General features: G+C 35.8%; 2 protein-coding genes across 2 annotated transcripts; both read left to right on the top strand.

Moving 5' to 3' along the window:
* Window positions 1–1158: 1158 nt before the first annotated feature.
* LOC145780886 (glutathione S-transferase 1-like) lies at window positions 1159–4362 on the top strand. The gene is made up of 4 exons (XM_082592539.1): window positions 1159–1400; window positions 1883–2030; window positions 2756–2894; window positions 3783–4362. The coding sequence occupies exons 1-4, from the start codon at window positions 1201–1203 to the stop codon at window positions 3968–3970; spliced, it is 675 nt and encodes a 224-aa protein (XP_082448665.1). The 5' UTR covers window positions 1159–1200; the 3' UTR covers window positions 3971–4362.
* Window positions 4363–8308: 3946 nt separating this feature from the next.
* Window positions 8309–10902, top strand: LOC145780887 (glutathione S-transferase 4-like). Its single transcript, XM_082592540.1, has 4 exons — window positions 8309–8508; window positions 9232–9379; window positions 9804–9942; window positions 10342–10902. The coding sequence occupies exons 1-4, from the start codon at window positions 8309–8311 to the stop codon at window positions 10524–10526; spliced, it is 672 nt and encodes a 223-aa protein (XP_082448666.1). The 3' UTR covers window positions 10527–10902.
* Window positions 10903–11230: the final 328 nt, after the last annotated feature.

Here is an 11230-nt window from a genome sequence, read left to right as displayed (position 1 = left end):
TAATGGATGGAATAGTTCCCAGGCAACAAGACTTCAACAATCGGAAACTTCACTCTGTCAATCTCGGTGACCGGGCCTGCGTCAGTGATTCAAAGCCTCTACAAGTATGCGAAACTGCCAGGATTAAGCTCTGAAAGAAGCTTTCCCAGTCCGAGGATAAAGATTCAGTCAATCAATCAATCAATCAATCAATAAAACTTCACTGTCTAGTAACGAGGCTTAAAAAAATCGTCAATTGACCCTTCTAATGTTGCCAGAAAAGTCGGGCTTCGCGTCCCGTAATGTAATGTCCCCTGATTATTACAAGTAATTAATTGCATTACAATCAACAAGTTAAATTTCTTGATGAATTTTCAGAATTTTTACATGACAAGAATAAAATACAATGCACTTAAAGCATACTTTAACCGGCACAAGTACCATACTTAGTCTGTTTGTCTTGGTAAAACATTAACATGACTACGGCAGAGGAGGGTCGTTGCTTTAAAAAATTTGTGTTGACAATTGAAATAAGTTACTTAGCAACCTAGAGATTTTGAAAAGATTGGTTTTGAAAAGGTTATTCATTATTGTGTATTTGCAGACTAGCCTACACGCTGTTACTGAAATCTCAATTCTAATGTACTGCAACTTTCGCTGTAAAATCTTAACAATTAAAGCTTTGCTCCTATTAGAAAAGTAAGTTAATAGTTGTTGCAAAGAAAATGCACACGCGATGATTAGTCTATGTAATTATTGCAAGATAGCTAATATATATTTCGTTCATGTCCAGGTATATACAGTAGCTTTTGGCAGAAAGTTCTAGTTAGGTTAATTGAACAGGGAGGCCAGAAAGTCAATCTTGTGGTCACTTGTCTTGTTGCAAAGGAACAACATCGTGCTCTTGATGGGTGTAAAGTGAAATGCTTTTATGCATCGGTCTGACGTCTTTATGATGCTACTTTACCATAAATTATCACTAGCAAAGACATGAAGTGTTACTAACAAAAAGCAGCAAAAATCAGTTAGTTTTGAATCGGTGCTTTTGCATATCAACGTAACAGAGAGTATCGTTCCAGTATTTTTTCTACAAAAATTCAAATTTTGCAAGATAATATACAAGCCAGGACTCCTTTACTTCTACTAATATAACGTTCTCGCTCTTTGCAAATTTAGGTGAAACTTGTGCAAGACTTAGGCTACTTGATAAAATTTAGCAAAATGGTCATTAAATTCTACCAGTTTGAATTGAGTCCTCCATGTAGAACGGTTTCCATGACTTTAAAAGCTTTGAAGTTGGAAGCAGAAGATGTTGTGACAAATCCTTTAGCAGGAGCACAAAAAACACCGGAATATCTTGCTATGAATCCTAGAGGAAAAATCCCTTGTCTTAAAGATGGAGATTACGTGATTTACGAAAGGCAAGTGATAAACAAATTCAAAGCAATGATCGTGGTTTAAACAGTTTGTTAGCTGGAAAAAAGTCCAAAATTTTGTTGAATAAACGATGTTATTTTGAAGCAGCCTATACTAATTTTAAAACGATTGAGAATAATATGAACCAATGCATTAGATCAATGCTATTTATCGTTTGATTCGTAGGACTAAAAATGAAAACTGTTCAGTGTTCAAAACGTTTGTAACATGAGATTAGTTTCTGCTTGTTGGGTTCCGCCGTCAAAAATGAGATTTCCTTGACGATTCATGTGTAAGTTATTTCCATAGCTGTTACGCAAACTTTCACCAAGTATAATGAAACAAGTTTTTTGAAGGTGTTCTCCGGGACCCAAACCTAATTTAGCTTACTTGTCATTTTATGGCATGTAAATTGAAAGAGGCGATGTGAAGCTCTTTTAGTTGTGAAAAGTTTAATGACTAAAATTATTTTCTTGTGATTTTACAGCCGAGCTATTGCAACTTATCTTTGTAACAAATATGAAAAAGGAGACGATAGCAAGCGACTTTACCCAGTTGATCCAAAAGCAAGAGGCACAGTAGATCAACTACTCTATGCCAGCGAGGCGGTATTTGACGTGCTTTTAGGTTACGTGGTACGTTATGTTACAGAAAAGTATTTTAAATATTATCAAAAATAAGCACCGGATGCAGCTTGCAAAGGTTTGAAATCAGCAGCAGTACTTTAAAAAAACTTAATTTCTCTCATTGCTCTAATAAATCATCATTTACGCAATTTTTGAACCTTTGCAACTTTTTCTAATTAAACCATATTTGCTCCTATGCCATGTTTTATTGCTGTTGTAGCCATGCTATGGCCATAATGTTAACAATAAACTAGCTTTATCGAAACCTTTCATGCTCAATAAATTGCTCAACTAAAAAGAGAAACTAAGTGTTCATCAACAGTGAAGAGTGAATCAACACGTCCGCTTCAGGCCTTAGCTTCAAGAAGTGGAGCATGTTCTTTCAGAGTTCAATTGTATCAACTCATCTGATTGTTGGTGGTCCTTTGCTTCAATCTCATCATGAAAAACAGCATAAACGAGAGTTTATGAAAACAATAAAAACAAAGAAATGTAGATTATTGAAAAATTACCAGTGTACTGTATGTTGTTTAGGTGTTAGAGTCTTCAACCTCCAAAGGATTATTTTCACTTCAGCAAGTTACACTGTACATTGTACAAGATATACTACGAGACTGATACTTTGGTGGCAAAAATATTGTACGAGTCTGAAAGATAACTTGTGCATTGCTGCTACAAGACAATTCTTACATTGGAACATACACATTTTACACCAATATTCTCTTTTGTTTCAGAATATCGCCGGAATGTTTTTTGGAAATGATACAAAGCCAAAAGAAGAACTTCTTCCTGAAGTAGAAAAAGCTTTGAAACTTTGTGAGGAATATTTGACAAGAAATAAGTTCATGGCTGGTGATCATCTCACTTTGGCTGGTAAGTTTAAACATTATCTCTCGTTGCAGTCAACTAACTTTAAGCAATTTTAACGTAAATAGTTTTCAAGGAAAAGTAGTTTTTGTGCGAAGTTGAACGCATTCAGTAGCAAATGAAAATATCGCGTACCATTCATTTCACGGATTTTATTTTTTTCATTTATTCAAGCCAGTGTTGATAACCATCTTGGCTGGTAGGTTTAACCAGTAGATTTTTAACCTTTCATTTTCGTTTACCCCTTGCCTAATTTCGACCGATAAGCTTACTTACTACAATCAGATTTTATCTAGTCAACATCTGGGTACCTATTCATCATGCAGATCATCGTTCTTTCTATAGTGAATATAGTCCCTTGACCGATGGTAGCGTAGCCCCTTGACAGATGGTAGCCCCTTGACAGATGATAGCCCTTTGAGAGATGAAATTTAACCCCCAGAATATCCATTTACTCTCGATTGAACCTTTAAGATAAAAGTGCATTTGTTGGATATTGTCTTCATCGTAGAGTCTATCTTTTTATTACTCTAGATTTATTTTCACTCTTTGTGCTCGCTTTCCGGTTATATCTGGAGTGTGGCGTTGATATTCGGTGTTCTGCAAAGAATTAGCGGGATCGCCACGTAAGGGGTCTCAACATGATCCTAAGATACTAAAGTGCATTGACTGGATGTTTAGCCCTTCCCGTGTCAACAATGATCTAAAAACATTGCAAACAATGCTCTTATATGGATCCGACACTGGCCTGACAAGCTATGAATGAATGTTGGATATTTAACGTTAAGGGTACGACTCGCTACTTATAGCAGTAACTTTCGATTGCTATTTCATAGATGGAACGTTTGTATGTCGTTTTAAATTTTATGACTACCTTTAGTTTTTTTTTTTCAGATATTTTCATGTCCTCTCCACTGATCATGCTTGCACTTCCGGGATATGATGAATTCAAGGATTACCCCAAGACCAAGGCATGGCTTTCCAAAATCAAGGCCTTGCCTTATTATGATGACGTCAATAAGAAACCGGTAGAAACGTTCATTCAACTGTATCAAGACAAGGTCAAAGGCGCAAAAGAATAAGGGAGGAGAGTGGAGAAGAACTGGCTCTTACCTAATTGGAATTGACAAGATTTGAAAGCAAATGATATTTACCAAACATTAAATACGTTTATAGTTTATAGTAGCCTAAATAGTTATAATTTATAGTAAACAAAACAGTTCAGTGTAGTTCTTAAAAAAAAACTGAGCCTACCCTGGCATTCCTAAAACATCTAAATGCCATAAACACGATTTCAATTGTGATTGAGTGAGTTATTCATTGCTATATACTGGCTCACCTTGCGAAAGGTCATCATCAGTCGTCATCTCCGCTTGCAGCAGATTTAGTATCAACAGGGTTATTTGTTTGCAAGTTATTTGGTGAGAAAGATATTCACATCCAATTTCAAATAAATTGCACCGTCTAACCTGCACTGATTGACTCAAACTGTAGAATATGCTTCGTTTAGTTCAGTTTAGTTGTTTTTATTTCCGACCATCACAGCAAAAACAATACACGTCAACATAGCAAAGATAGAAGCGACAAAACGCGAACGTTACAACGTGCTTGTGACCGAAATAAGTTATTAAGTTGAAAAAAAATTCTTACGGCCGCAACACTTTTAGAAAAATTTAAGATAGAAAGGGAAATAAAAAAAAGAAAAAGTTACAAACAAAAATAAAAACAACAACATATATTGATTGATTGAATATTTATCCTCGGACTGGGAAAGCTTTTTGCAGAGCTTAATCCTGGCAGTTTCGCATACTTGTAGAGGCTTTGAATCACTGACGCAGGGCCGGTCACTGAGATTGACAGAGTGAAGTTGCCGATTGTTGAAGTCTTGTTGCGGGGGATTTATTCCATCCATTAGATGCCGCGCTGAATGGAGAGCAGTCCTTAACGTGCGTTGCTCAAGTGAGTCCTAGAGTCGAACCACATTCCGAGAATCGAACCAGCGCCGCTTGATCTTGAAGCTTCTTCGTTCCAGAAGTCACGCGCTAACCAACTGAGCTATCGGGGCGGATGCTTATCCAGGCAATAGCTTTATTAGCTCATATAGCTTTAGAATCTAAATCTTTAGTTTAGATGATAGAATCTAAAGTTTAGATGATATTTTCAAGATTTGTATGAATTGCCTGCTATTAAAATCGGCCTTGGTGCGTTATCAAGATTGCTGGTGATAGTGAGGGGAACACATCTTGATGTGTTTAGCTCATGGCAGTCTTATGGCGTTGCAGAAAGATTGTGTTTTGTTATAATCCTGGAACACTCATTTGATCAGCAACACCTTGCGTTTGGATGCTATGCGAAAGTGCGAAAGACTTTCAATGAAAAGTGCATAAGAAGTCACGTGTAAAAAAATTCACAGCGAATTAATAGGGTGCTCAAAGTTATTATTCACATTCAGGTGTTGAACCTTTCAGATTTTTAGTGTTTTTTTATAGCAAATAGTCTGGAAACTTAAAGACGAAGTGACAGCCCTGATGTGGATGAATGTTTTTTTAGGAGGAACAAAGTGGTCATTTGTCATGGCCTGTTCAAGAGTAAATATTTGAACAAAACATGAATCCACAAGCTCTTTGTGTATTCTGGTAGGTTAGGCTACTCATAAGGTAGTTGACATATCATACATTAAGCGTAGGCCTACTCCCTTTGCATCAGCTCTAACATTCACAGCTTGATAGTCATCCATGCAAAGCTTTCAAGAGTTTAGATACTTGTCTCAGACCTACCAGATTTGTTGTATTGATAGATATATTTTGCCAATTAGTTGGCAATACAAATTAGATTTTTCAAATTTGGCCCAGTGCTGTCACTTTTTAAATTGGATGTAGGCCTAGTGTGGAAATTTTTTCAAACTGGTCCAAAATTTATCTGTTTGAATTTTATGCTTAAACATCTTTTATTTTTTCAGATACTACAGTAATTCTCAATACATTTATTTTTGTTCTGATAGTTTTTTGCTGCTTTGAATTGAAAATTCTCTAGAACGCATTTCGGTAAAATGCGTCATTATTTTTTATTCCTAATACGGATTAATAAAACGCTGCACTACCTGCTAGCTCTTTGAAAAATAGTTTGCAATTTATTTGAATAAATTATATACTTAACATAATGATAAGAAAAAGCTTAAAGGCCAAACAGCGCAGTTAAAAAAGGCTAATTTTGCTACAATTTGATTCATTGATAGCTTACAATTTTTTTCCAATGAAAATAACACAACAACTATTTGTTCACTTTCAGTTTTAATCAGTGCAATATCTGGACCTGTTTGAATGAGCACAAAGTTAATATTCTGGCAAGAATGAAAAAAAAAACCCAAAGTTTTTGTGATTTTGATTTTCGATTGTTGTTCCACGAAACACTAGTTAAACTGATGAACTTCTTGCGTAACATTTAGGGACGGTACATTACAGGACGCGCAACTCCGTTGTTCCTTCAACATTAGAAGGGTCAATTGCCAATTTGACATTTTTTTTACGCTTTACTGCTGGCTTGCTTTCAACTAAAAACCTTAAATCACTTTAAAACCAACTTCACTCTTCTTATATAACCCATAAAAAGTAAAACATTTTGTAAATTACAAAAAAACGTAACCCTTCTAGTGTTGCGGATAAGCCAAAAGCGGATGAAGCTTCGCATCCCTATGATCTACAATCCCTAGTAACATTTAACGATCGTTTACGGAACGCCAGTGCTCAGCGGAACATCGATTGGAAATCACTGTTTTGGACCATTGCAGCCTGCATTTCGCAATGTAGCTGAGATTCCGCAATGAATGCAAAGGACTATCACCAGATACCGATCGTACAAGATCTGGTCTACCACACATAAAAGACGAGGTCGCTACAATGTCACAAAAGGCATGAAGTTAAAGAAAACGCAATACAAGGTTACAAATATTTAGTACGTTATAATAGAGTCTAGAGTAGCCTAGACCAGTGGTTCCCAACCTTTTTACGCAAAGAGGCCGGTAAAAATTAAAATAAAATGTTTGCGCACCGGCAACAAAATATCGTAGCAAATAGAGCAGACCTATTCAGTAGCGTAGGTTCAAACTGGGGGCACAGGTGGTACTTTTAGATTCTGGAAGGGCGGCAAGGGCCGTGTTTCTCATTTATGTTTGATTTGTTTGCATTGTTTTGATTAGTGCTAAAGACAAAAAGATTTCTCGCATAAGTAGGCTAGTTGGCAAAAAAAATCACAAATAATAATTGGATTGCTTTGAAAAGTTAAAAATGGATATTGTAGGCTATATTGGTTTCCAAGTGATCCAGAATTGTGACAAAATTTTTATTATCTGGACTGCAAAGTAGAATCACAATGTAATTCAATCCCATTTCCATTTTCATGAAGATTTAGGTCACATGTGCTTATATTTTCGATTAATAGATTGTTGGATACATTGTGCGCGTCCAAGTCCACTCCCAGTAAATGTACGAAAGTAGTTTCGATTTTGTGGCAGTGATATCTCTGTGATTTATGGGTGGTTGTATTCAGATGGAAAGTGTTCATGACAAAAAGTTGCGTTTGGGGCATTTACAAAACTGAGCTTTAAAAAAAAACATAAGGTCGCATTTCAACGTTTCTGGTGAATTTCGAACTGCTATTATTCAAAGAAAGTCAAAGTTTTAACTTTTGAAAAGTTTAGTATGACCCAATGCCCTCCTTGCCTACCTTGAGCACACACCTTACCATTCATTTAATCTGTTGTCAAACATACAGTATTATTCCGATCTAGACGAGCACGTACCTTTTGTTTTGCTTTAACAAATATATGACGCAACTAGACTAATAATACCACAATGTGGAGATGTGAACTTTAGCCACATGTGCTAAGTGATTATAAGTTATCCTCATTGTGCAAGATGCCATTACAATTGCTGATGGTTTTGGCAATTTAACAGCTTTCCAGCAGACACTCTTTGTTCAATAAATTGGTTATGAAAAGAGTTAATCATTATCACAGACTAGGCTATTGATACAATCTGTTCAATAACACACAAACCTTGGTCCGAAAATATTACGAAACTTTGTCAAAGTAAGCATGTAAGAAAAGTTGATCGAAAGCAAGCTACAGTCTGCGTTTGGTGGTTGCAAAGCTACTGATATTGAATGATGAGGTTATTGTAGTTTTCCACTTACAACGACTGGCTTGATTGCAGAAGTCAATACTTTTTGAAGCACAAGTTTTACTTAAACATCAAAAAGTTATTTTCCAGCATTGTGAACGCAAAAAATAATATATTGACACAAGTAAAAGCCACAATCTTGACGCTTTAATACAGATTCAAACCTAATGATCTTTTTGTTTTTAGATAATCAAGCATAGGCTGAATTGGTACAACATTAGGCAAGCAATAAAATTCATCACAATGGTCATTAAATTTTACCAGTTTAATTTGAGTCCTCCATGCCGAGCGGTTTCCATGACAATGAAAGCGTTGAAGTTGGAAGCAGAAGATGTTGTAACAGAATTGAGGGAGGGAGCACATAAGACACCGGAATTTCTTGCTATGAATCCTAGGGCAAAAATTCCTTGTCTTAAAGATGGCGATTTTGTGATTTACGAAAGGTAAGGTAATGAAGCAAGTATAAAAGTAACAAACTAGTGTTCATCATTCATTGGTAAAAAGAATATTCTCAAATTTTATTGGATTTTCTACTGCATATTTAATGGTGATAATAATTTTTCCTGTGCAACGTTGCCTTCATTGCAGACTTGGACAATTCAAGCTACTGTATTTTAGTGTTTGAATTTGATTAGATTTGGAATAAGAATTATTCGGCCATCCTCATTAAATTTATTTAATTTATGAGAACTAAAACTTAAAGTAAAGGCAAACTGTAGCATTATATTTAATCAAATCGAGTTCAATTCATACCAAAATAATGAAATTGATTCGTGTAAGCATGACAGCGACAAGGATTCTCTAGAGTCTAGATTGTCACGTTTTCCGGAATACAATTTCCGTGCCCGACTGAAGGCGTGCCCCGATGGAGCCTTTGTCGCTGTTGTGCCGTAAACCAGGAAAATGATTTTCGTTTTTTCAATTTCTCACAATGTCACAGATCATCATAGTTGTCCATCAATGTTTTTGATAACATGACAAAGAATACAGATTTTTATTGACCTTTTTTGGCTTTGGACGAGCTGCTGTCCTGGTTACGGCCGAAAATAAAACTCTTTAATGAGATCTTGCCTTTAACAATTTTTCTTTCCTAGGATTCCTTTATCGATTTTATAAAAGATCTTTTAAATGTCTTTTCGTCTGCTTACAATATTATTGCTTTTCAGTCGAGCTATTGCAAATTACCTTTGCAACCAATATGAAAAAGGAGACGACAGCACACGGCTCTACCCAGTTGATCCAAAAGCAAGAGGCACAGTAGATCAACTTCTCTATGCCAGCGAGGCGATTTACGACACAATTCTGGAATATGTGGTACGCAATCCAATTGAGATCAAACGTGATATTTAGTCAAACATGCACTTTCGCACAAACAGCTGATTGCATAATAATATTCAAACTTGCGGCAATATTATCAAACATTTTATTATCTATGCTATTGAAATGTTGCACATTTGTAAAAAGTAGAAATGTGCTGTTGCAGCTTGGTCTAAACAACTTTAATTTACCAATTTTTTGTAATCGAACGTTTTTCTTTTTGACTGTAAAACGTAAACATATCTGAAATCTAATTCAATAATGTTTAGGCACCGAAGAATTTAAAAATAAGTTAGATGATCTCGTTTATTACGACAGGCTCCAAGCGTTTGAAAAAATGAAAATGCGATCTTAGATAATAGTCATCTTCGCTAAAAGATGATCACTGAGCGTTTAAAAACAGTATTGTTACTATTCTTAGAATATCCGTGGAATATTTTTTGGAAATGACAAAAAACCAAAAGAAGAAGTTCTTCCTGAAGTTGAAAAAGCTTTGAAACTTTGCGAGGAATATTTGACAAGAAATAAATTCGTAGCTGGTGATCGTCTCACTTTGGCTGGTAGGTAAACGGCATCGTGCGTTGTGCAGCAGTCTATAACGGCACAGCAACATTTCTAACATCATGAATTAACAAGGATACATTTCCATACCGTACTTAGGTGCTAATTAGATATTCCAACAACTAAGTTACAATATTGTAAACAAATTAATTTGCTTTTAACCTGGATGCCAGGTTTAGCTGGGTGTGTGATGATGACATTGCATTGCTGTGACATGCACATGTTACAGAGTACTTAAGAATCACTGGTCTCATGGTTGGAAACCACTGTTCCAACAGTCGAGGCACCATGTTGTAGTTTTTGTAGTTTAGCAGAAAAAACACTGTAGGTCACTTTTTTAATCGTTTTCTATGATTATAGTTAATACATTATGACCATCCTATTGTTATGTTTTTTAGATTTTTTTATGTCATCTGGTCTCATCATACTTTCGCTTCCTGGATATGAATTAAACGCTTACCCGAAAACCCAGACATGGTTTTCCAAAATCAAGGCCTTGCCTTATTATGATGACGTCAACAAGAAACCAATGGATACATTCATACAGTTGTACCAAGACAAGCTTAAAGCCACGGATGAATAAACTAGAAGAGCAGAGAGCCTTGAAAAAATGTTCAGCTATTTGGGATTGATTAAAAAGTCCTTTATATAAATCAAATGATAATATCTTATTTTTGTAATGAAATGCATATCCTTCGGACAAAACTCCAACCATAATGAATAAAAGCTATGAAAACATTTTAGTTACAATTGGTTTGACAACTATCTGTAAGGTGTACCTTTCGTTACTCTAAGATAGGTCGCTCTCGAAACAGGTTTGTGACAATGCATTATCTCAAGGAATAACTGTGACATATCTTTCCAACTTACAAGAGTACGCAATACTTCACAACATAGGCGTGTATGCTTTGCACGTTGCGCAAATTATATGTGATGCAATAAATAACTCAATACGCTGATCGTCAAACAATTGTTTTGTTCTATAAAACATTGAGTTTTATGAGATGTCTATTTTATACCTTTCATTGCAGAAATATTCTCTGTGCGGTCCACATGCAGGAATTTAACACAATCCTTGAATAAAAACTCTACACAACCATCCTTCCCTTGTCCTTCCTGCAGCAGAAGCTTCACCGCACAGTGGCACAGATAGGCCTCAACCATCCTCATCGCATTCATGCACCCCCATAACAACTTAAAACTTGATTCAGACACGTTGGTCATCTTGGGAAATGAAGTAGCCTAACAAACATCATTATTTAACATAAGCAGTGGTATGCGCAGAAA

This window comes from Aplidium turbinatum, chromosome 12 (genome assembly GCF_918807975.1).
Source record: "Aplidium turbinatum chromosome 12, kaAplTurb1.1, whole genome shotgun sequence".
Taxonomy (NCBI): domain Eukaryota; kingdom Metazoa; phylum Chordata; class Ascidiacea; order Aplousobranchia; family Polyclinidae; genus Aplidium; species Aplidium turbinatum.
Note: the sequence above shows the minus strand (reverse complement) of the source record. Positions and strands in the feature narration are given on the sequence as shown.